The sequence below is a fragment of the Chelonoidis abingdonii genome, chromosome 7 (genome assembly GCF_003597395.2).
Source record: "Chelonoidis abingdonii isolate Lonesome George chromosome 7, CheloAbing_2.0, whole genome shotgun sequence".
NCBI lineage: Eukaryota > Metazoa > Chordata > Testudines > Testudinidae > Chelonoidis > Chelonoidis abingdonii.
This window is the reverse complement of record NC_133775.1, coordinates 65,603,929-65,631,094: the sequence shown is the minus strand read 5'-3', so window position 1 is coordinate 65,631,094 and position 27,166 is coordinate 65,603,929. Positions and strand designations below refer to the sequence as shown.

Sequence of the window (27,166 nt, the reverse complement as noted above, 5' to 3'; positions counted from 1 at the left end):
AATGCCCTTCTGAGCTGTGCTCATTGTACTGGCCCATGTGGTCCTGTAAGCTTGGCAGCTATGATGCTGATAAGACTTTCCATGTGTTGGGGAGCAGTTATTGGCCGGTAGTTGGCCGGTTCTGTCCCTTGCAGGGGTCTTTCATGATCAGCACTGTCCTTCCTTGTGTAGCCGTTTGGTGGGAGCCTGCTGCTAGCAGCTGGTTCATCTGTGCTCTAGGCTTTCATGCACTGCTGTTATTTCTTTAGCCAGTAGGTGTGGATCAGTCTGGTCCAGGTGCTGTCCAGCTCTTCAGTGTTTTGACCCGCTGCTGGATGTCTTCACTGTATGGTGACTGGTTCTGTTCTGGAGATTGCTGTGCTCTGTTCTCAGGTCCTGCAGCACTTTGCACTGGTGTTATGAGTCTTCTCTTTCTCCCATATGTTTTTTCCAGTACTGTTCAGTTTCTGCTGTGGTGGCTCTGCTGTTATTGTGTTGTTGCACTGCAGTTGGGAGTACACCTTGGATGGTTCCTTGGAGAACAGGGCATTTACTTTTTTGGCCTCTGCTTCTCTAGTGTATCTCCTTAGCCTGGTAGCCAGTGCTGTGAGCCTTTGTTTATATATATGCAGGAAGTTACACTCTTGGCTGGATCGGTGAATGGTATCTGAGAAACTGTTTACCTATATTTTCAGGTCTTTGAAATATAGTCTGTACATATTCACAAGCTTAGGAAATGCATGCCCCTCATTGTATAAGACCCATTTGGAAAAAAATCAGTGATTCTGAAGGCTAAACGTGCTATATGTCTGAATACTCAAGGAGAAGCAAGGTTATATAATGAACTGTAGCTCCGAACCCTCAGTTGGTTAAAACAGACTCCAGAAAAGGAGGAAAATAAGTATGGATCTACATATGAAACTAATCTTGCACACTTTCAGGTAAGTGACCTCTCTCAAGTATTAGCTGCTGAGATCCCCACTCCTGAAAGATTAACTAGCAGAAATTCCTCTAAAAGGAGGGCTAGTCAAACACTGCAAGATTGCCCTTCTGAACTGAGGAGTTCTGGAGACCCAGTCAAGAGTAATATGCTAAAAAAACAGCTCTAAATTACATCTTCACACACAGAGTAATTTCCTAAACTAGCTACAAAAGATACTTCGAGTCTGGTGGAATGAGTTTAATCTCTAGGTTTAAATTTTAGAGATCTGCTTCTGAAACAAATAATCACTTTCCCCCTCATTCCCTTAGGATGCTTATCAGAAAAATCAGTACAAAGTGTACAAGAGTGGTTTCAAACTCAACCCCCACTACAGGTCAGTTGGCTTCTTCTTTGAGTGATGTGGGCATATGACATTAGCCATAAAAATCAAACTGGGGTATGAAGGATTTGTGACAAGTCCCATTTTTTATGATTGTGTCGTTTTGCTCATTTTAAAATTTATCTGTATTCTTCCAGCTGAGGTCATCAGAACTGCAGGATTGTGCACAGGGTGGATAAAAATCGATTTTAAAATATGGATTTTTTTTTTATTTAAATTGGATTTTTGATAAAATGCTTTGAGGAAAAACCTAAACATAGTTTTAATTAAGATCCACAAGGAGATATATTTGCGCTATAATGTAATAGTGATTATAAAAATTTTAATTCTATAATATGAGAATATATTAATGTAATGTTTGAGAAAAGTTTTGTAAATGAGTTCCAATAGTTCATGGATTAGGGACCCAATTTTATGGGATTCCATAGGCTTCTGTATAGATTTAGGTTAACCTTTCGATCAACCCAATGGGACTCAGTGCTCAGTCTAGAAGATACCATCAGAGATGCTTAGTTTTGCAATTTTCAAACTGTGGATTTGTCTCTCCAGAGATAACATGCTTGTTAACAGCAAAAAAAAAATTCTATAGAGAGAGAGAGAGACACACACGACAAATAACAGATCTCAACCCTATTGTCCCTCTGCAAATTTGTGTACACAGAGTCAATCCCTTACCTCTCTCTAAAAGTGCAAAGTTTCAAAAAGTTCAATGAATAGAAAATTGTTGGGGGTGGAATAGATCTGGACAAGGAGAAGAAGTCTGGAGATAAATGTGAGAAGTGAGGGACATATGCTTGTTTTGTTAAAATATTATACGTTTGCTGTTGAAGAAAAAAATCCAGAATACTTAATGTTGTCTTATTTAACTAAAACAAACAATTTAAATGTCTGGTGATGTTCTCCTCCTAATGTGTCATGGCAAGAAAATCCTCCACATATTAATGATTAACCTTTGAATTGGAGATAGTTCACCTCCCAATGACTTCATAAATATCTGCTTCCATTATCTTTGGTAAATGAAATGACCAAACAATCATTCATTTTCTGATATAGCTGTAAAACTTATCTGAAAAGTTTTCAAAATAAATCAGTTTAAAAATGTATAGTGTGTACCTTCTAAAAATGAAATCTACATCTGTGAGTTGTGAAGAATATTAAGGTTATAACAACCAACAAAAATGCACTTATGTAGAAAACCAAGTCTTCCTGACTAGTGATTTAAATCAAATCCACCCTGACTGTGCATCACTTAGAGCACAAGCTGGCAAAACTACAGTGAGCCTGGACACTGCATGATCTAAGAGACAGGGACACGGTGGAAATTAAAGTAGATTTTCTAGATGACTAGCCCTAGCACTTTAGCTAATTGGAGCATTCAGTACATATTTTTTAAATCACTGATTGAGAACCAAATCTTAAAACGAAGACCACCAAATCTAGCCCATCTACTGAAAAATATGCAAATGTCCACTGTACCTTTTCCTGGATGTTCTCATCCTCATTTGCCAGGGCATAGTTATCTGGAGAGTACTGCGATGTAGATGAAGGGCTCTCGTTACAAAAAACATGCCAGCTAGGAAGCCTGTTAAACAAAACACAGACAAAACAGGAACTAAAAATCTAAGTCTCACCTTTACATACATAAATACACAGATGATTATCTCCCTCATTCTTATTTTCATTTGTTCCTATAAAATACCTGGGTATATTTTAAAAAAAAAAAAAAAAAAACGAACACACCACTTTTGTTAGGTTATTGGTGATCCTTTGCAAGCAGTGCTAGGAATCCCACTTCAGTTTTAAGAACTGATCTCACAGCAGGATGGATTGGGAAGTTAGCTCTGAAATATACTCGTACTTTTTATTGACTGATTTGTAAATTAAGAAATGGAGTCTACAGACCAAAATTCACTCATTTCTTGTGCAGTGCCATCAGTGTGCTTAGTGGCTCAGGGTGTTCTATTCCTCTTAGAAGTGTACAGTACTTTGGCACCTACGATATTTAAACTAGCCTGACAATAGTCAAAGTCTTAAGTTTCCCCAAGCCATTGGCCCATTGGGCTGAAACGGTTAATTTCATAGCCAACAGTACACAAAGGAGTGATGTGGAGAGCATCATGTCCGACTACCGTTGACTGCCCTAACCCAATGGATCAGGTATCCACTCTGCAGTTGGGTAAACTGGAGGTGGCTTTTCGGTATGAGATCGAGTGACACTTCAACCCATGACCTTCTGGATTGTAGTCAAACCAGGTGGCACTGACAGATGCAATCTCATAGTAGTAGAGAGTACTGGCCCAAACAGAACATGCAGAATTTTTCTGATCAAGAGATAAAAAGCCTCTCGTCAGAAAGTTCAGATATTTTGATAAGTAGTTCTCAAAAGAACATTTTAGTTTACCTGTAACTTAGTCAAAATGGTAAATCTAGTGATTATGGGCACTGTCCAGCAGGGAATTTCTACACACCTGACTATAAAGGCATCTTATATTTTTTTAATACTTCACAGAAAAAACAACTCCCTTAGCACACCAACTGCATGAAATCACAGCCTAAGGAAGTGCCTCCAGAGCTGAACACCGGAAAACAAAATGCACAGAATGGAAGTTGACAAGATACTGACTAGCTATCAATAAAAGGATACACTCCTCTCTAAAATTTGAAATTTCTTTACCTTTTAGTCACAGCTCAGAAACTGAAGTTTTCTTCCTTGCCTATGCACAGATCAACTGACAATACATACTCTTGGGCAGTAGCAAACAGTAATGATCAATAAAGTTAACTACCATACATAAGAACGGCTCTGTTGTCCCACACAAACTGAAAATGTAAACAAATGTATTTAAAACATATATTGTAAGTTTAGAGCACACTGAAGGATGTTAACAAAGCTCTGTCAGGTAAAGAAAAGCCCAAGCTTTTAGAGCTTAGTGAACTAATATATGGTAAACCAGATAGTGGTTTTACGTATGTGCTTGTATAAGGCTTGGGGGGAAGGGGGGTGGGTAGGTGTTCATGAGGGAGATGCCCTTTCAGCTCCTACAGGAGGAATTTTGTTAGTTGACGATGGATCAGAAGAGCGAACTAAGTAGATAGAGAAAATCTGATGAGCCTTTTGCGCTGTATCTTTTAGAGGTTAAAAGGGAAATTTTGCATTTATACATGTTTGGTAAAGAAAGATATTTAGGCTTGGATACCAAAAGGTAGATGATATGATTTGGTTTACATAAAATTCTATATTTATTTGAGGGACAAACTCAGGAGTTAGATGGAGAACCTATTAGCTCAGAAAGAATTGAGGCACTCAAAGGTGAAGGTGGCTATATAAATGCCTAAATGGAATGAAAAAATGTTCTGAAGTGATAGTGGGAATAAGAGCTGCCTGGAGACCAAGCAGAGCCTTCAAGCCATATGTACATGAGAGCTCAGTTTCCATGCTATAATTGAAATTTCTTTTTAAAAGCTGGCTAACATTGTTTCAAATGATTTTTTTAAAACAGCACAATATTAGTTTTACTGAACAGTTTATACTCCCAATGATACCTTTTTTACTTCAATGAAAATGAAAAGTCCAGTTACTCCAATGGAAAAAAAAAAAAAGTTTATTTTGGACTATTTTCTGAAATGTCTCCAGCACCCAGACACCCAACTCCCAATGGGATCCAAACCACAAATAAATCTGTTTTACTCTATATAAAGCTTATACAGGGTAAATTCATAAACTGGCCGCCCTCTATATCACTGATAGATTGATATGCACAGCTGTTTGCTCCCACAGATATTAAATAACTTACTCTGCGTTTATTAATAAACAAAAAATGATTTTATTATGTATAAAAAGTAGGATTTAAGTGATTTCAAATAATAACAGCCAGAACAAAGTAAGTCACAAAGCAAAATAAAATAAAACACACAAGTCTAAGCCTAATACATTAAGAAACTGATTACAGGTAATATCTCCCCCTCAAAGATGTTCCCATAAGCTTCTTTCACACACTAGAAGCCTTCCTGTCTGTGCCCAATCCTTTCCCCTGGTACAGTCTGTTAGATCCAACAGACAGCTCAGGAGGTAAGCAGGGGTTCTCTCATGACTGGCCACCCCTTTTCATAGAATATCAAGGTTGGAAAGGACCTCAGGAGGTCAACTAGTCCAACCCCCTGCTCACAACAGGACCAATCCCAGCTATTTTTTTTTGCCCCAAATCCCTAAGTGGCCCCCTCGAGGATTGAACTCAACCCTGGGTTTAGCAGGCCAATGTTCAAGCCACTGAGCTACCCCTCCCCTTGCTCCACGCCCTTTTATAGCTTTGGCACAAGGTGGGAATCTTGTCTGTACTTGTCCCCATGCCCGCCTTATCCATGGAAAAGTACAAGGATTAAGATGGATTCCAGTATCATGTGACACGGTCACGTCACTTTAAGACCCCTAGTCTCCATTCTTCCTAGGTTGTCCCACAGATACACAAGAAGGCGTGCAGGTAAATAAACCTTTTACAACCAATTGTCCTAGTCAATGGGAGCCATCAAGATTCTAAACCACCATTAATTACAATATGACCTCGGAGTTATATTTCTAGCTTCACATACAAGAATGCTATATGCACACAAATAGGAGGAATATATTCAGTAGGTTATAACCTTTGTTATGATACCTTACAAGAGACCTTTTGCATGAAGCATATTCCAGTTGCATCATATTTACACTCATAAGCATATTTCCATAAAACATATGGAATGCAACGTCACAGGCAGCAGTATCTTTTGTCCTCATGTTTCTGGAAGTACACAAGAACAGGATAACTGTTCTAGGTCAAGCCACAGCCGCCTAGGGATATGACATGATTTGACACTCACATTGCCACCATTACACTTTTGCAAGAAAAGCACAGAATATTAAATAGGCTAATAACGATTTGAATATACTATTGGATCCAGTATAGTGTGCTACATATTTCACGTTAAACATCATCTATGGCAATGCAAGACTAGGAATGGTGGCGGTCACCCTTAAGCTCCCCCATTAGGGATGAGCTCAACCAGCTACTTTGTTTATAAACACTACTTACATCATCTACATTAGGTACAAAACAAACAAACATTACATAGGCATTGCCATACTATATCAGGCCCATGGTCCATCTAGTTCAGTATCCTGTCTCCAACAGTGACCTGCTTCAGAGGAAACTGAAAGAAAACCCGCAGTCAACAGATATGCGCCTCCATGAATGTCTCATAGTAATTCTTAATAGAGGTTGGTTTAAGGTTTGAAGCATGAGATTTAATAATCTTTCCAAAAATTGTTTGCATGAACTACTGCAACTGGATATACTTTTTATGTAAAAGTCCAATCCTCCTTTGGAATTTGCTAAACTGCTAGCCTCAATGACATCCTGGGGCAATTAATTCTACAGACAGATAAAGAATACATCTACACAATATGTAATTAGTTTTCTATTTGCTGCCCTCAATTTCATTGAATCCCTCCCCCTTATTCTTGTGGTGAGAGGGAGAGAATGGAAGATCACTTACAGCTTCTCTATACTATTTATTACTGTAAGGTGAGCAGTAAGTGATCCCTATATTTAGGTTGCCTAACACTTTCCATTATAAAAGATTCACACCTCTACTGTTTGTAGCAAATCTTTGATATTTGGGAGGGAAAATGCCTTGGTATCACAGAACTGGCTTTTCCTTGACTTCCTGAAATTTTGTTTTTTGCTATGACAGAAACCGATAACATCACTATCACTTTTCTTCCCCTTGCATTTCTAAAGAAAATGTTGGCACTGTATCAGAATAATAGACATTTAAGGCCAGACTCACCTTACTGCCAAAGCAGTAGCAGACATTGTACTGGCAAACTTGTGGAAGCTGCCATAGTATGTGTGTGCGTGCATGGTGGGAGAGAGGGAGAATTGGGCCAGGTTAGAATCTCGCACCCAATCACATCCAAAACCCAGCAGTCTGTTCGCACCACCAAACTTCTGGGAATATAACTTTCCCCTCCTGCCAGCTAATTCAGTTAGTTCTTTTGCTCAAACTGTAGTAATCTGCACTGCAGAGATGAAGGTTCAGAATTCAAACTCTGCTTATGATATGTTAACATGGGGTTGTGACATTTGCACAGAAGTTTGTTTTATCCTATAAAAAAAAGTTACATACAAAAGTTAAGTTTTTTAAACTGCAAAGTCAAAATATAGGAAATGCAAGATTTACAGTTGCCCACACAAAAACTTTGTTCTGACTCCTTATACACATAAATTATAATACAGGCTTAATTACACAATCATATTCTTTCCACAAGACCCTTGCCTAACTCTGGGCACCGGATCAATACGCAAGGGAGAAGAATTAAGGTTGCATTGTACGTCTGGCATTTCCTAACCTGTTAAAACAATCTGAAAAATCACTCTTAATCAAGTCCCTTCTTATTTATTCTCTTTTTTGAAGCAAGTACTCAAGAGACATTTTCTCCCAGAATCCTAATCAATATTGCCTGTCTCTGAACCCCCTCCAATTTTGCCATGTCCTTCCAGTACTTCACCCAATACACTAGGGTAAGAGTGAACTACTGATCTAAATAATCACATAGTCTGTATTTTCCATCTAATTTCTTAGACATTCCAACATTGTTTGCTTTTTTGACAGCAGCTACAGACAGCTGAGGTCTTCTGTGAACTGTAAGAATGAAAAGCAGCAATTTTCCTACTGCAGTGGTGGACTAGGTCTCTTAAAATAGGGTGTAGTAATAAAAGTAGCGTCCACGATGGCTTGTGCTTAAAAAATATAGACAATGTAAATGCTTTATTCCTGGGGGAATTCTGCAACAAAAAAATAAAAATTCCGCACACACTATTTTAAAAAATTCTGCATATTTTATTTGTCAAAGCAACAATATAATCACACCAGTTTAAATTACTTTTTGATCATTTATTTCAAAACACCTGTCAGCAAGTATGTCTGTAACAATATAGACAAAAAAGATTGAGGAAATGTTTTTTGACAAATAGAGTCCTTAATATAGAACTCTGAGTAATAACTCATTTAAACTACAATACAAAACTGTATTTCCAGCACCCTTCAGAACCAGTGCAAAAGCTTGGAAGAGTCAGGGATAATGGAGGAGCTGAGGGAAGGAAAGTAAATTTGCTGGGAAGGTGCCTGGGTGTGAAGTTGGAGGGTTATTGGGTATGAGTGGGAAAAGCTTGGAACAGTTTTTTTCCTTCCCCCCTAACCTGGCCCGACAGGTGCTGCAAAGAAGGCAAGCTCTTTCCCTTATCAGACTGGGATCAGTTGCTGTATTCTATTGCCACAGCACCCACTGGTGGCAAAAGGCAGAACTGCAACAACATTTCAGTAGAAGCTTTTCTGCACAAAAAATAAAAAAGGCGTGTGCCTTAATTATGCACACAGTAGCACAGAACTCCCCCAGGAGTACTGCACCTATGGAACAGATTGTTAATAATGTGCAATCAGCTTTACTAAACAAGGGCTGGACATTTTAATTCCTAAATTAGGCAGCTTGATTTCACTTCTCATTAAAATACAAATCACAACATACTTTTCCCCCCCCCACAAGAAGTATGGGAGAATTTTTTTTAAAGCACACCCTCCATATGCATATAAGCCGCAGCTTTGACACCCATAAGCTAGAGAAGCTAAAAACCATAAAGATGTATATAAATGTGTGACAGACATCAGAACAAGTTTTACAAGTACATTTTCATTTGTTTTTAAATGAATATGATTCTATGTGGTTAAGGATTAAATTTATTCTAAAAACAGTACTAAAATCTTCAACAATAGACGAGAGTAAATTATTGACACAAGTCGTGTTTAACTTAAAGTAATTTACAGAAACGCAAAAAATCTAAAAAGCAAATTTATAAAATATGTACGTTCTCAACTACTGCTTCACTATATACAATCATCAACCTCTGCAGTTTTGACATTTCAGTTCTATTAACATTACTACAATATTATAATTCAGGCACAAACAGGCAGAATCATTCTTCCAATTTGAAATTGAGTAATCTCGCCCTCATGTTGTAGATATCCCCTACTTCCAATCTACGCCCTCTTCCCCACAAGATTCTAAAGACGACCACCTAAAAAGACATGCAGAAGAGAGAGTTTTCAAATGCAGCAGCTATTCTACCCTTTGCCTGTCTCTAGCCCTCTTGGAACAAGTCCTCATCTTTTACCTTTCTCCTCTCACCCAAAATTCTAACCTATTGGTCTCTATAAAAACTCTAATTCATAAACTATCAGGGTTTGAAGGGACCTCAAGACATCTAGTCCAACCCCCTATTCAATGCAGGACCAATTCCCAGACAGATTTTTTCCCCAGATCCCTAAATGGCCCCCTCAAGGATTGAACTCACAACCCTAGGTTTAGCAGGCCAATGGTCAAAGCACTGTGCTATCTCTTCCCCTTAATTTTAAGCATCCACTCAAGAACAGGGTCAAGTAAAGTCTGCTTCCTACTGATTCAGTACAATATGCCACTAAACAATACTCATATAAAGAAAACTAAGCAGATATTTCTAAACGTTGGTTAACTTGGAGATAGAGTATATTTGGCATATCATCTTATACAGAGAGTCCCCTTCTGCTTTAGTAATCAGTAGCAAAATTTTATAGAATCCATTTCTTCAGGGAGTTAATTGTTTTTTGTTTGACCAAAAGGGAATCTTGCCCCTTTTAAAAAGGAGAGAGGGATTCTATTCTAGGGAAGTAGTTTGAGTTCCTTGCAACTATTAGTACAGGTAGTCAGACTGGCAGCTGGGAAAAAAAAAAAAAAAAAAAAAGTTAACCCTAAAGTTAAGCAATTAATTTAGTTACAGGTTTGACCTATCCCATTTCTATTACTTTTCTCATCCGCACCATGATTCCATTTTTCTTTCTACTCTATTTCAGTGCCTTGCACATAGAACAGACTACTCATAGCATTCTGTTATTGCCAAACACTATAGCCTATCAGTAAAATACTACATATATGGATGCATATTTGTCAAGTCTTTATACACAAAGATACAAAAATCAATAAAATCCAAGATGCTAACTCATATAATATTTGCAGCTCTACCAGTCCAAGACATAGCAAACCCATTTAAGTAGTTCCTTAATGCAAATGCCTCTTCAAATGTCTGTACTTTCTTTGCCTCAGGCCAAACATGCCACACTATTGTTTATTATGTATTAGTTTCAAACATGTATTTCCACACTGATCGATGGAGTAACAAAATAGCTAAAACCACCAGTCTTTTTCAGATTATCAGTACATTATGGCTTTCTAGTCAACATTAAGATTTTATCATTCCCTGTCCTTGCTATTATGTACTTCTCTTGTTGTATCAAGATTTACCCTCTCTCTCTCTCTGAATAAATCACTGTTTCTAAGAGAATCTCCGACCTTGCAGAAGTTCTTAATGTGACAATTCAAGTTTGCTACAGATGGTTCAATGACGACAGCAACAGAAGCTATTTAAATCTGATAAAGAATAATCTGGCATTTTCACTGGTATATTTCTACACGTGACTTTCTTGGATGCCCCACTGGATTCCTAAGGTTAAGAAGATATAAACATCCAAGCCTTGGATGCTAGCCCAAGCTTACAAGACAAAAACTTTACCCTTCATACGACAGGTATGTGCTGTTCTTTACTGAAGAGGAAGGAAAAAACATCTGCTCATCACTTCTGAATAAAATAGTGTGTGTGTGATGTTGTGATTTAGCACTGTTCCATTGACAGCTTGGCATCCATAACAAACCAAGCTGAATTAGAATGTTATGTTTGTAAAATCTGAGCGACTTTGAAACTGATGTTGATCTAGTAGACTGTACAGTTTTGTTTTTTAAAACATAGCTCTTAAGTTCTCCATTATTTAAAGTCATTTAAAAGGTAGCAGTTATTCTTGATACAGAAGATTATTATCTGAAGACACCATTAGAATAATGATAGTTTCTGGTCAAGGACCAAAAAATGGAGTTAGCACCACGTGAGCAGCCAGTGGAAGTGAATTAGACAAGTTACAAGTGAACCAGAAATAAATGGAACCCACGTAAACATGATTATCTGATGGCAGCATTCATGATGGCACCAGAGATGCATCTATTACATTATACCGCAAGGACCTTCTCTGCAAAGAAAACCAAAACTGCTTTTTAAGGGATATTTTCTTACCCCAATACATTCTGATATCTACCTACTCATAAAACATGAAACACTACACCTTCTTGTGGACAAATTTTCTCCATTTTCCCCATAATAAAATGGTTTCATTTTTAGAAGCCTATCAGATTTGGAACTTAAAGCATGAACTTGTTCAACACAATTTAAAATCAGACCTATGTACAGAGGCAACTCCAACCAGTGGGCCATGAAGCACACAGTATAATCAAGGATAGGTCTCAGAAAACTTATTTCCAGGGTCATATATATTAGATAAAGGCATAAGCCCCTAAACTTAGCATCAGTTCAATCTAAACCTACCCATTGTTAAGGATGATGAGATAGGCACCTAACTGCCACTGGTGTTTTCAAAATCTGTCCCATAGTCAGCATCAGCTGTTTGAGGTTTTAAGAAAACCATTCTTGAAGGTAATAAAGAAAGGCTCCAGAAGTGATTCTGGCAATTGCAGGCTGGTAAGTCTGAAGTCAGTACCAGGCAAATTGGTTGAAGCCACAGTAAAGAACAGAATTATCAGACACAGATGAATATGATATGCTGGTAAAGAGTCAGTGCTGCTTTTGTAAAGGGAAATGATGCCTCAAAAATCAATTAGAATACTTTGAGAGGGTCAGCAAACAAGTGGGCTTGGGTGAGCCAGTGGATATAGTGTACTCAGACATTCAGAAAGCCTTTGATAAGGTCCTCACCAAAGACTCTTAAGCAAAGTAGGCAGTCATGGGAGAAGAGAGAAGATCCTCTCCTGTACCAGTAGCTGGTTAAAAGAGGAGAAACAAAGGGTAGGAATAAACAGTTTCCACACTGGACAGGTGCAAATAGCAGGATTCCTGTACTGGAACCAGTGCTGTTCAACACTCAAATAATTTGGAAAAAAGGGGTAAATGGTGAGGGGGCAAAGTTTGCAGACAATAAGTATTCGAGTAGTTTTATAAGTCCAAAGCTTATTGTGAGGAGTTAAAGGGATCTCATAAAACTGGATGACTGAGCAACAAAATAGCAGATGAAATTGAATGTTAATAAATGCTAAGTAATGGCATACTGGAAAACAATCCCAACCATACAAACAAAATAATGGGATCTAAATTAGCTGTTACTACTCAAGAATCCTGGAGTCATCGTGAATAATTCTCTGAAAATATCTGCTCAATGTGCAGCAACAGTCAAAAAAAGCTATCAATATTAAACATTAGGAAAGGGATAGAAAAGACTGTAAATAGAATAAACCCACTATATAAATCCATGGAACACTCACACGTTGAATACTGTGTACAGTTCTGGTCACTCCATGAAAGAACTGGAAAAAGTATAGAGAAGGGTAACTAAAATGATTAGAGGTATAGAACAGTTTCCATATGGGGAGAGATTTAAAAGACTGGGACCATTCATCTTAGATAAGAGGACTAGAGGGGGATATGATAGAGAAATATAAAATCATCAAGTGTGGAGAAAGTAAATGAGGAAGTATTATTTACCCCTGCACTTAACATAAGAACCAGGGGTCACCCAATGAAATTAATAGGCAGCAAGTTTAAAAACAAACAAAAGAAAGTACTTCACACAATGCAGAGTCAACCTGTGGAACTCACTGCCAGGGAATGCTGTAAAGGCCAAAAGCAGGGGTAGTCAACAGGTTGACCGTGGGTCAAATCTGGATCGCCAAATGCTTTGGAACAGACCAAAAAATCTTTACTTATTATTGGTGTTTTATTATTATTTTTTCTGGTGTCTGGATCTTGACTAAACCTTGACCAAGAAATTTGGACATTGACAAAAAATAATTGACCACCTCTGGCCCAAAAAAAAAACAAAAACCAATTGGCTTCAAAAAATATTAGTTCTTGGAGGATGGTCCACAAATGGCTATTAGCCAACATGGTCAGGGTCACAAACCCATGCTCCAATTGTTTCTAAACCTTTAGTACCAGATGCTGGGATTGGATAACAGGATGGACTGCTCAATAAACTGCCCTATTCTGTTCATTCCCTATGAAGCATCTAGTACCAGCCAAATGTCAAAAGATAGGATTACTGGGCTTGATGGATCATTGCTATGACCCAGTATGGCCACTTATGTTCTTATTATGCCCTCAAACTTTAACTGCTTTTCCTGACTTTCTAAATTGGCACTTCTCTTGCAGTTTGTTGGAGATAGCTGTCAGCTCTTCCTGCTAGCGTGCTTGAATTAAAAGGGCCAGGTACTCCATGCAAGACAGATGCAGAAAGCTGTGCAAGCAGAGGTTGTGAGTAGCCATGGCTACTCACAAGGCAATGGAGGAAAATTTGAAGGCCCCCCTCAGACAACTCTTGATCTATCAGTCTACCAAAAAAAAAATAAAACTGAAGGTTATCCCTCCATCCAATGAAGTTAATATCTTACTGTGCTGGCAGCAAACCTGGATGAGATGAAGGAAGGAACAACTTTAGAACCAATGAAAATTTGACCAACTCATCTAGTTGCATATGGTATAGCTTTTAAATGCTGGTATATTCATAAGGGTTGTTGGTCTCAACAGGGTTCAGGTGCTTTAAGAATATTAAACAGTTAAGTATGGTGTGCCTTGTGTGAAGTGAAGTTTCCTATTCCCATTGTAATAATCATCATAAAAGTCCTTTGAAATGTTTAACAAACACAAAGCAAAAAACAGTTAAAGCATTTGAAACATATGAGACAGACTTTAATTTCCATCTTTCCCTCTGCAGAGTCTTTAAGGAGAAAATTTTGACAATCTTTTAGATAGTATTAAATGCCCTTGTTTGGGGGGTAATAAACAGCAGCTCTGGATTAAAAACCAAACACAATCAGATTTCAAAGAAAAAAAAATGTATCCAAAAAGGGGAAGAGATAGAGATAAGATGTTGCTTCTTCTGACACTGAAGATTGCAGTTTAGCTGCTGAAGAGAGTCACAGGAACAAAAATACCTTAAAAACACTTGGATTTGGCAGCTGGTGGTGGAGAGGGCAACAGCCAAGGTGATGGAGGTGGTTTGTGTTCCATGTCAGGCATAAGACTGACATGCTCAGTCTTTTTTGTGCCTGCAAGCTCCCCACTAAAGAAATCCCAAAAGGACATTATACTTTCAAAATTAACCTATCAGATAGTGCCATATGACATCCTCTTATCCTATTGCCATACAATTCGGTGACTTCACCAGAAGCCTTAAAATTAAATAGTTTTTAATCTGAATTAATCTAATTGGTATACTTTCACTACAGCTTATATTTAGTTTTATGTAACATGAAACAGTCATCTTGACCTATAAATAGCATTCATTCCATTTCAACCCATGGTTTGTGCTCAAATTGACAAAAATGGCCTTACCAGTGGACCTGTGTGTGTGTCTGTGTACTCCAAATAGTCCAACACAATCTTCTCCACAGATTCTAGAATGAGGGAAAAACACTGTCTTTCTTCCTTCATTTTGAAATGGTCCTAATCTGGAAGGAAGTCAAGTAAAATCAATCTGATTCAGAGAGTTTGACCTCCTCCAATGACAATGACTTGGAGTAATGTTTGTGATGATTAGTCAAATCCTCAGAAAAAAAAAAAGAGGCTATTTAAAGCTCTCTACTTCTCATGTGGTCTTGGAGGATTACGGTGTCTAAAAAGAAAGGAGTTATTACCACATCTTTTTGGAGCTTTACTCAGGGGTGAGGGGTTGAAGAGAAGGAACAGGGTCTGGATTTTCTATGCGGTTTCTGGACATTAAGATTTTTGCCTGAGGAACTGGAAAAGATGGGGCCCTCAGAGTCAAAAACACTGCTTAAATATAAAGCTACCTGGGACTTCCTGGTTGAGTGGCAGACAGCACTTATTCAAAGGAGAAAATCCCTGGCTAAGCCCTGAAAAGAAAGACTGGGAAAGGCAACAAACTAGAGATCTAACTTCTATAACAATCACAGAAGCAGAGAGATGGAGCAGAAGGAGTCTCAAAAATTGGAGATTTCCTTACAATTTGACTCGTCTGTTACTTGAATCTTGAAACTATGCTCAGCCTTGCTTAGAAGAAGCAGGAAATGAATATGGAAAAACTGTAAAGCCAAGTTCTGCTTTAAATTGGCCCCCAAAGCTTCACAAGCTACGATTAAGCAGGCCAAACAACAGGGGTCCCCATGAGCCCAACATTCTATTTTAGTGTATTGACAAGACACTAAATAGGGAAATTCCCTGGTTCCCCTCTAGTCCTGTCAAATGGACCATCTCTCTATTGAAGTTGTTTGGCAGAAGGAGAAGAGTGTCATAAAATTCTACCTGGAAAGGAGGACCTCCAGAAAGCACCCTGAGGAACCTACATCTGCCTACACAGAGGCAGAAGACTGGGCTCTCAATGTGGCTGTAGCACTTCTAGTGTGCCAGCAAAGAAAGACAGCAATCAATTTTAAAAAAAATGTACTCTGTTTACCTCTGAAGCATGAAACAGAGGCAGGTACTCCCAGAGGAGAAAAAAGATCTCTGGTACTATAAATGGCCATTATCATCATCATCCCATCTCACCCAAATACAATGAGACACAGCATTCTCTTACTCGTACAGAGGTGTTTTGGGTTTATCCACACTTCATTTCTACCACACAATGGAGAAATGTTAAAGCTAACTTTTTGGCTGATTAAACAATTTTGAATGATTTAGAAAGCTAGATGCTACTATTACAGAGCAGGATGCTACAAGAGAATCAGTTTAAATGACTATGTGCATGCCTTTGAGAGAAAACAGCAAACACAAAATATACAGAATCAAAATGAGTAAGGATGCTACAAGATAAGAATCTACGCATATTGTCTGAAGTAAAATCTTTCTGTTCCTTACCACAATGCATTTCACTGTTTGTTTTGAGAACACAAAAATATTTCATTACTTTCTAGCTTGAAACTGATGAAAAATAGGTCAAAGCAGAATACACTTTCTGCACTGTTGCTCAACTATGCTTTTCTTTCACAGAAAGTTTTCATATTTTAAATCCTGCCATCCAGAATGTTCAGAAAGGGGATTTCTTCATTTCATTTACAAAACTGGATTCATATGCACAAAAATAGTGAGCGTATCCTGTTTCTGCAGATCAGATCTTGCAAATCAGGTAAATTTGCATCAAGAAATCTCAATCTTACTGTAGCTTAATTTAAAAAAAAAAATACAGAAAGTTACTAGACAGATTAGAGTGCATATAAATGATGAAAACAAAAAAAAAATGTCTGCAGAGGAAACAGAAATAAGTCTTCATTCACTACTAATACCTAGTTTAATCATCCTTGTCCAACACAGCAAAATTTACTGTGATGTAAGTGTGTGTTGAGTGGGCTTGTCTCCTGTGTGGACTACACCAACATAAAATTAGAACCCTGTTATGAACTACTACTAAAGCCCTGTACCTGAGCTTCCAAGAGTGTTGATAGTGTTTCAGGTTCCCACTTCACACACCTTAAATGGGCCACATTTTCAGAAAGTGCAGACCACGGACCCTCTGAAAACCAGGTCCCCCTTTGAAGTGTTTGAATAGGGACACTCCAAGTCTTGTCACGCTTAAATATATAGACCAGTGGTTTCCAAATTGGGGTTCGTGAACCCCTGGGAGGTTGTGAAATGTTAGAAAGTTCTCAGGAAAAAAAATCCTGACTGGCAGACAGAGCTGTCCCTAGAGACCCCGGGCAGCACAGGGCCAGCAGCCTGGAGCCCCTGGACTTCCAAGAGCTAAGCAGATCAAAGCAAGCCTACCTATCACACTGAGGAGATTTAGGCCTTGGCTACACTGGAGAGTTGCAGCGCTGGTAGTGGCTTTACAGCGCTGTAATTTACTCCCCATCCACACTGGCAAGGCACATACAGTGCTGTATCTCCCCTGGCTACAGCGCTGGTTGTACTCTACATGGACAAGAGGAATAAAGAGAACAGCACTGGAATGCCAGTGTAAACAGTGATTAATCTTACTACACGGTAACTGACCTCCGGAATTTTCCCATAATACTTTTAACTAAAGATCTCTTTGTTTTGCTGTGAACTCGGGGCTCACAGATATGCTTATCTAAAAACAGCAATTGTTTCCTCAAGCAGAGGCAGGCAGGGTATGTCCACAGCTAGTATTTGCTTGAGGAGAGAAACAGCTCAACCGGGCGGGGGGGGCGCCGAGAGTGAGTCGTCCGGTCAGAGCAGCTGCAGGGAGCTGACACAGTGTCGGCTCCAAAAACCCACTCCCTCTCCCCCTCACGCTTCCTGTCACACTCCACCCCACCCTCCTCTTTTGAAAAGCACGTTGCAGCCACTTGAATGTTGGGATAGCTACCCATAATGCACCACTCCCAACACCACTGCAAATGTGGCCACACTGCAGCGCTTTCCCTACACAGCTATACGAAGACAGCTTTAACTCCCAGCGCTGTACAGCTGCAAGTGTAGCCAAACCCTTAAACTTCAAGATTCTATATAAGAAATGGAAAGGGAGGTGGATATTTTTTGCTGTTTTTAAAACAAAGTAGGCAGCTAGTGTTGTTTATAAAATTATTATGAAGGACAAGTTTAAGCTTTGTTCTAACATGTTGTTTGCCTGGACTGCTCAAGAACTGAATGCTTGTGTAGGAGGAACTCTTTCAGCTGACTTCTTAAATACATTCCTGCTGTTTCACATCTGATACTCCTTGATGAAACATAGAAACCCTGTCTTATAAACAGGCTTATTCAAAGTGATACTATGAAAGTGAGATTTTGGAAGAGAGTCGCTGTTTTCATAATGATAAATAATTAATAAATAGTGTGTGTAATAAGCATGTCAGAAAAACCAATTGTGTATTTCCAAGATCACTGCTTTTATCATTTACACTCAGGTAAAGGAGAAAACCCCTGGAAATATTCGTTTTTAGGAGTGTTAGTGAAACTTGACATTTTCGTCAAAGGGGTTCACAGGTTGTTAAAGTTTGGGAACCACTGATACAGACCCTAGTCTTCACAGGTCTTTATCACAGTGCCCTGCCGCTAAATGTGACACGGGAAACAGTCTCTACCCAATCATCTTACCATCTTAGTACAACAGTTTATGGATGGATTAAATTAAAAATACATAAATACTACTAATGCATTCTGGCTGGAAAAAAACAAACAGCAAAGCCTTAAGTGGACTGTGCAGACTACAGAAAGGTAATGAAGCACATGGCATTGATGCTTACTCCCCCACATCTCCCACACTGGGGTTTTTAAACACAAGTTTGTGCAAACATCAGGTGTGCCATTAGCTGTGGATGACAAATATTTTAAAGCTCTTGAATTCAAGCAAAGAACAGAGTTTCTCTTTAAAAAGTTAAAGTTTTGCTTCATTCATACCAGCCAGCATTTCTGCCACCACAGCTAGTTCACACCTATGTTAAAAACAGTTTCTTTACCTGGGGGAAGTTATTCTAGAACAAACACAGTCTGACAGCCATTATCTGCTCAGTGCTGTCCACAGAGGAAGCAGAAATGGCAAACAGCAGTGATGTTAATACATGGTTATCAGGATTCTACCATCAACCTGTGTGAATAAGAATTTCATAATGATTTTCAGACAAAAACTATGCTGTATAACAGCCAGACACTTTATATAATGGATTTATAACAGGGGTGGGCAAATTTTTTTGGCCTGAGGGCCACATCTAGGTATGAAAATTGTACAGTGGGCCATGAATGTTCACCAAATTGGGGCTGGGGCACAGAAGGGGGTGAAGGTTCTGGCTGGAGGTGTAGGCTCTGGCGTGGGGCTGGGACAAAGGGATTCAGGTGCAGGAAGATGCTCCAGGCTGGGACAGAGGGATTCAGGTGCAGGATCAGGGTTGGTGCATGGGGGGAGGGAGGGGTGCAGGCTCTGGGGTGGGGCCAGAAGCAAGAAGTTCAGGGACCGGACTCCGGGCTGGGGTGAGGGCTTCGACTGGGGGTTCAGGCTCTGGGAATGAGGGGTCTGGGGCACAGGAGGGTGCCCTGGGCTGGGACTGGTGGGTTCAGAGGGCAGGAGGGGAATCAGGGCTTGAACAAGGGGTTGGAGTGTGGGGAGAGGCTCAGGGATGCAGGCTCCGGGCAGCGCTTACCTCGAGCAGCTCCCGAAAGCAGCAGCATGTCCCCCCCTCCGGCTCCTACACAGAGGTGCGGCCAGATGGTTCTGTGTGCTGCCCTGTCTACAGGCACCACCCCTGCAGCTCCCATTGGCTGCAGTGCACAGCAAATCGGAGCTGTGGGGCTGGCACCTGTGGACAGGGCAGTGCGCAGCTGCCCCTAAACGTAGGAGTCAGAGGGATGACATGCTGCTGCTTCTGGGAGCTGTGGCATGCACACGCGGAGTGGCCCCCGACCTTGCTCCTCAGCTGGAGCATGAGAGCAGGGCAAGCCCCAGACCCCGCTCCAAGGTAGAAGCTTGAGGTCCAGATTAAATTGACCGGCAGGCTGGATGTGGCCCGCGGGCCGTAGTTTTCCCACCTCTCATTTATAATAAACTTCTTATCCTGAAATGATCCATTATGATTATCTTATGGGGCCAAAAGTAGAAAAGCTTTTAGGTTAAAAAAAGTTCCTTTTTAAGTGATGCAAGCTTAGACAGAAAATAGTTTGAAGGGACAATGCCAAGTTAAAAATTGTTATCTTTTTTATTAACCACTCTTAGATATTTTTTAATATGTTTACCATTAATGCTGATTTTTCTGACTTTTGCATCCTGGAAAATTAAGATTAATTAGTGAGTTTCATTTTTGTGTGTGCTCAGTTTCATGTTCCTAGTTCTCCTGCACTAACAATACAAATTCTAATTAACTATTTTCGTTAGATTTTAAAAACATGAGAACGTTTTCACTGACCTCAGGTTCTATAATACCTTGTTTTAAAGTAAAAAAAGTGCTCTAGCCTGCATTCTCCAAAAGCCACTAACCTCTCCAAGCAGACAACCACCAAGAGAAGAATTTGGAATATTTTACTCCAAACTAATAGTTATAATATCTTGTCCATTTCAAAGCAACATGGCGCAACTGAAGGACAGGAGTAAGAATAAAGATGAAGTATTTTTCCGTGGGCATTGTGTGTTTTCATTGAAACAAAACCAAAAGAAAAAAGATTACAGTAGAAAAATAAGCAGCAGTTTAAAGAATTATGATACAATAGACCACCTGCAGGGAAGGCTAAAGAAGAGTAAATAACCAGGAATTGGAAGATGACATGTTTTTGCAACAGGCAGGGTCTCACAGAGTAATGATAGTGACTATAATTACAGGGTTACTTAAATGGAAATGCAGGATTCTCTCACACCTTGAATAAACAAGTTTGAAGTTTCTAGGACAAGCCACTTTTGATATATGACATGACAAAGAGGTAGCTGAATAGTTTTCAAAGACAACTTAATAAAACACACAAACACACACACCACAATACATCAGAAACTGCTTATCCAATTCATTTTAAAGTTACCATAAAAACTCACAGGAAACATAGGTAACATTTCAACTCAAAGGACCTCCTTGAGGGATTCAGAGTGGAATAAAAATAGGGCTTACAATGAAAACCTGCATTACACCTGTACCTTGATATAACGCTGTCCTCGGGAGCCAAAAAAAAAATCTTACTATGTTATAGGTGAAACTGCGTTATATCAAACTTGCTTTGATCCACCAGAGTGCGCAGCCTTGCCCTGCAGCACTGCTTTACCGCATTATATCTGAATTCGTGTCATACCAGGTAGCATTATATCAGGGTAGAGGTGTACTTTTTTCCAAAAACATACGCCAAAGTAAGTATCAAGAAGTAAATTCAGATTCTAATAGTATGCAAACCCCTGCTTTAATTTAAAAAAAAATACTTATCTTTAGCTACAGAGCCACAATTGGCACCTCCACAATAGAGTTCTCTACACACAGAATATGCATTTCACTTTAGAAGTCAGCAGATGGAAACAAAGGTTTTGAATATATAAAACGGATGCCTAAGTCTGTTTCTTCATAAAAAGTTTCTCCACAAAAAGGTATGAAGTAATTTTATTTTGATTTATTAAACATTTTAGTACCACAGCAGAAGTGTTATGAATAGATTTAAATGAAATACAAAAAAATCCTGAAACCCAATACAATTTAAGATCTTTATCCAGAAGAGAGACCAGCCTGCTGCAAATACTGCCTATTCTAATTCATCAACAAAAAAACAAACAATGAAACAGGGAATTGTAGAGTTGCTCTGAACGCTCCGGAAAGTGAGCCTCCTACTGTCCCCTATCTTTGGTCTGTTTCTTCTTCTTCTGACAGCCTCTCATACACTGAGCCTAAAATACAGGGTGGCACCAAGTCTCACATAGGGTATGTCTACACCGCAATAAAACACCGATGATTGGCCTGTTTCAGCTGACTCGGGTTTGTGGGGCTCAGGCTGCGTGGCTATAAAACTGTAGTATAAATGTTTGGACTCAGGCTGGAGCCCACGCTCTGGGATCATCCCAAGCCTGAACACCTACACTGCAGTTTTATAGCCCTGCACCCCAAGCCAGAGTCAGCTGATGCAGGCCAGTTTTAGTGCAGTGTAGACATATTCAGAGGGTGTCACTGAGCCTCACAGAGCACATCCCTAACTCAGAACTTTTGAGGTGGGAAGGGAAGAGAACAAATGAGAGAGGAGAAAAAAAGATCAACGCGGGTTGGATTCACTAAACACGCAGCAAAATATCCTTCTGCCACTTTACCCCTCTCTTCCAATCACTGATGCATGAGGAATAATTTCATCCAAGGTACATGGGGGGAAAAGAGGGGTTTCCCTCATTCCTACAATTTAGCTTGCAACAGTTGAACCACTAAAGAAGAATTCCCACCACTGTGGTAACTAGTTTGGCTAGAGCCCGATTCCATCTGTGGCAAGAGGGCAAGTTTGAGCTGCTGTACAAGACAAAACTAGCAAACAACAACAACTACTATGCAGGCATTGCAGTGTATTCTCCTGGGAAAGTGTGACTTGGTGCAGCATCTCTGGTAGCCTCTGTGACTGGCAGCCATAAAAGAAAGTTTGCCATGTTTATTACTTAGACTATCAAGATTTGAGATTTTTCCCCCCCAAAAAGTTTTCAGTTTTGAAAGATTGTAATAAACCAGCAAACATACAAATCCATGTAACCTTATATACTTGAGCCAGTAAGACTGACTATTAGTATAAAAGGCAAGAAAACTAGGGAGGAAAGTATTTTAGTTCAACTTGAATATTAAGGTTCATAATGAGTTTTCACGTAATTAATTTATTACGTGAAGGGAAGGATGAAGAATCTTGTATTTAGTAAACAGGACTGGGAGTTAAGATATCTGGGTTCTATTCACAGCTATACCACTGACCCTGAACAAGTTATTTCAGACTTGTATACATTAGGGATTTTGGCACCAATGTAGCTTCTCTGGTGCAATCCCCCAGCAGCGATATGTAGACATGCTTCCATTGTGACCTACTGAATAACTGGTGAAAGCCCTGCTTTCAACTGGTGTAGCACAACTACACTGGGGATGTCTGTACCAGCATAGCTACACTAGGACCAAAATCCCTAATGTGGAAAAGCCTTTAATCTCTCTGTGCTTCATTTTCCCTCTCCCCACACCTGTGAAATGGGGTAATACCTGCTTCATAAGGATTTGCAGCTAAACTTACATGTGAAGCACTTTCAGATTCTGGGACGGAAGGTGCTATAGAAGTGCAGATTACAACAGTCATTTCACTCATCAACCGGAGGTCCAACAATGCTTCTGAAAATGCTATTAGTAGTGGACAAAAGCTGGATTCAAAACAATTTATACCAGTTTCTTTAGTGTTTAAATAGCTATCAAAGATAGTCTGAATTCAAACAAAGCAGTGAGTGCTATACAATTAGGTATCGAAGAACCCCAAAGTGATCTCCAAGCTTCTGGGGCTGCACCATTTAATTGGCTCTGCAGAAAACTAAACTACTGAGCATTAAGTTGAGCACAATACACTTTGAATACTTTGAGGTTACCAGAGGGCCAAAGAACAGTGTTTTGCAAACACACAGCATCCTTTACACATTTCCCACATCCCTTAGGACTGCCTGACAAATGCTTCATGTAATCAGAACTCTGACCCATACCAACATATATATTTTTAGAGGAATATATTCCTAAAGCTTAGTTCCTTAATGTTGCCCTTGATTACTGATGGGACATGGAAGCTTGGCATCAAAAGCAGTTCTCTAAAACCATCCAAACATCCTGTTTCATCAGTTACCAGGGACAGTATGCCCTTGATCCAGGTTCGTTTTTAGAAAGATGCGTTTTCTATATTTTAGTAGTACTTCGTGCATTTTGCTTCAAAGTTTTATGTCCAGATGACATTCCAAAACATACAGTTTAATCTAAAAAATACAAGAAAATTAATGATACTCCTGTTTTAGTTGCTGGCCCACAAATTATGGACCTTTATTACTCCACTGACTTTTAATACAGAAGATAGTTGTACCTTTAAAAGAAAAACTATCCCTATAAACAAGTTTGTAGGAGGATCACAAATGTAAAATTAGGTGCATAATGAACATACAAATGGCCAAATTACAAGAAATATGGGAATACCAAAGTTGAATTTTTCTAGATTCTTTTAGGTTTCTTCGAATCCATAGCTGGGAATGGGTAAAAACACTTTCAAGTAAAATTTAATTTGGTTCAAACTCAGGAATTATCTAGCTGACCCATGAAAACTAAGGAAGTCCAATTAAAGAATGAGACTGTTAAGAGTCTGAATGGCTGTAAGCCATATCTATAGAGGCTAAAAGTATTATAACTATGGTAACAGAAATAAAAGAATAAGATCTTCCCTACTTTCCTTTGTATATCTGATAGTTTGCTGTAGTCTTTCATTGTTACTTTCCACTGTAGAAACAGTCATGCTGCGTTAGTGTAGGTTTTTCTTAGAATTTTTTTTTTTTTAAAAAACAAACTAGGAAATGTGATTGTACAGCCGCAAGATTTGGCATAAGAACTCACAGGCATGTGTAGAGACACTTGAAATCTAGTCATTTTATTGAAGCCAAAGTTGATGTCCCTTAAATATCAGGAGGATTATTTGGTGGCTAGTAGGAAAATGAGAGTTGGTATTCTTGGATTTCTTACCCATCAAGCATCCATACCACAACTAAAGCTAGCGTGTAGTTTCAGTAGACAAGCTACAAAGTTAATAGGACTGAAGATTTACTTCTCAGCTCTTCAGGTCTGAGAAGTTTATTGAAAGACTGAGTTGGAGAAAGCTGTGCTGCCATTCTGTAGAGAATACTTTAAATCTCTATTGTTGCCCAACAAGCATCTTCTACCAACACAACGTTCACTTTAGAGAAATATTTTAAAAGAATGAGAGTTGCATGCAATCTTATTTCCTTACCACATCTAGACCAGAAGTTCTCAACCTGCAGCCTAATCAGCACAGAGCTCTGGTCCATGTCACATCCACAGGGCCATACGAGTACTACTCGATTCGGCCCACAATGGTAATTAGATTGAGAACCACTGATCTAGACTATTTAAAACGACACACCAAGAAGAGTGTTGGAGCAAGCTGGGATAGTAAAGAGTCTGTCAACTTCAGCAGTAAAATTGAAAACTACAGTACAGCCTCCAAGACTGATCAGCGTATTGCCTGACAGAAGAATTTGTCCATTCTCAAATGCTTTAGAGACAATAAAAGGTAACAACAACAACAAAAAGTCTCAGAGCAAGTTTCCCCCAAACTAAAATCTAGTGGAATTTAACAGTTGCCTTATGATATAAAAACAGCACATTTCTTTTCAGTAATCAGCAGAATGTGTCACTCATAACCGAGAAGAAGAGATTCTAACTTTTCTTACTCTACCATGGAATAGATAAAAGTTGCTGTGACCTTTTGCATAATAGTTACTAATAAAAGAATCTAGCTTTAGTCTTAAAATGCAGGGAACTTAAGAGGACAACCTGTTTCATTATTAACGAATTACAGCTTTGGAACACTTAATTTGTTATCAGCCCCAAAACACGACACTGAGAAGATTAATGGACGTATGCAAGAAAGGAAGAATTATTCTACTTTTATTATGTATCTTCATTGTTTAATGGATAAAAACACTTATGGAAACAATTAGAACACCCCATTACAGTTTTGCTCAATAGGTCAAATCTGTCTATGAAAAGCTAATGGCAACTGAATGTTTAAACATGGGTTATAACAATTCTCATCTTCCAACAACCTAAACTATTTGCTAGATTCTTACTGAATTTCCCCCCACAATCTTAAAAAAGGGATGAACTGAGAGATTTGTGCTAGAAATGCTTTAAGCTATTAGTACAGTTTGCCTCAATACTTTCTGGTAGAGTTAGAAACCTTGAACCCCAATCATGCAGTTGACTTCTCAGGCGGACTCCCATGGCCCCAGAGAAATGCAATTCAAGGAGCTACCCATAAGTCCACCCATGCAGAGTTAACTGTAGGATTGGACCCTCAGTTATTAATCATACTATATTGTCCATTTACAAGACTTAAATGTTTGTTTTCACAAGCAGCAACATATCTACAATGTTCACAGTGCACAGAGTACTTCATTGTGTATCTCTTACAACAACGCCTATTAATTGCCCTGTAAATTCTCTGAATGTTTGTAGGTTGCTCAGGTAGAGAACCTCCTTACAGTTTTAGTACAAAAAATGCTATATTGATTTTTTTTTCCCCATTCTAAGATTTTTCAAAAAGTCAAGCTCAGTGGTTTAAGAAGTAATTTGTTTTTAAGAGAGAATCCGGCATAACCACTTATCCTTCAAAAAAGTAACCAAAGACAAACAGATTTCAGAGGAAGACAAAAGCAATGATCCACTGGCGATAACTTCCAAGAGCTCATACCAACAGTAACTGTCTACAAGATTGACTGGCAGCAAAAACATATACTAAGAGAAAAATCTTACTTCAACATAAGTTTGCAACTTCTTAAAGAACTTCTAACGCGCTTCTTGGGTGTTTTGGGGGCACCAATGTGAGGAGGCTACAGAGTAACACTCCTCTGGCAGTCATACGTGAAATGTGACAAGCAAGCGATTAAGTCAGTCCAGTGATTATTTATGAAATTGGAAAGGAAATATCTCCTCCCCAAATTCTCTCTTTCCCTTAACATTCAGTAAAATCCAGGGTGACCAGACAGCAAGTGTGAAAAGTCAGGAAAGGGGGTGGGAGGTCATAGGTGCCTATATAAGAAGGCCCCCAAAACCGAGACTGTCCCTATAAAATTGGGACATCTAGTCACCCTCTAGTAAAATCCCACATGGGGCGTGCATTTACCACCTTCCTTCTCCACAGGTTTTTGTGAAGTCTACCCCATTCTCTCTCTACATGTATTACTGCTTCCTATTCACTTCTGTTTGCAGCTTCAAGATCATTTCTTCTACATAGCAATAGCACTTAAAAAGAGCAAAAGGGACAGTTCCTGCCTCAAAAGTTTACAATAATTTAGAACAAGACGCCACTGTTGGAATAACAAGAGAGGCCAAAGGAAATAGCAAGATCACATTAATAGGCCACATATATACGCAGCTTTTAAAAACAACAAATTTTAGAAGTCCCTGTGAGTCAGTTTTCTAGTCATTATTGGTTGGCACCTTATCTTAGGCATTACAGCAGAAGTGGACCTCAATGACTGGGAAAGAAAGGGAAGAAGCTTTACAGACTAGTTCAGGGAGTGCATTCCATACATAA

The 27,166-nt window shown here is 39.1% G+C and overlaps 1 protein-coding gene across 2 annotated transcripts in view; it reads right to left on the bottom strand.

Moving 5' to 3' along the window:
• The window catches only part of SUCO (SUN domain containing ossification factor), a 98,129-nt gene that overhangs the window by 68,870 nt on the left and 2,093 nt on the right, over positions 1-27,166 (bottom strand). For both annotated transcript variants that reach the window (XM_032775855.2, XM_032775873.2), the window contains exon 2: positions 2,778-2,883. In XM_032775855.2, coding sequence (XP_032631746.1) covers positions 2,778-2,883 — 106 coding nt within the window. The remainder of the gene's footprint in view (positions 1-2,777; positions 2,884-27,166) is intronic.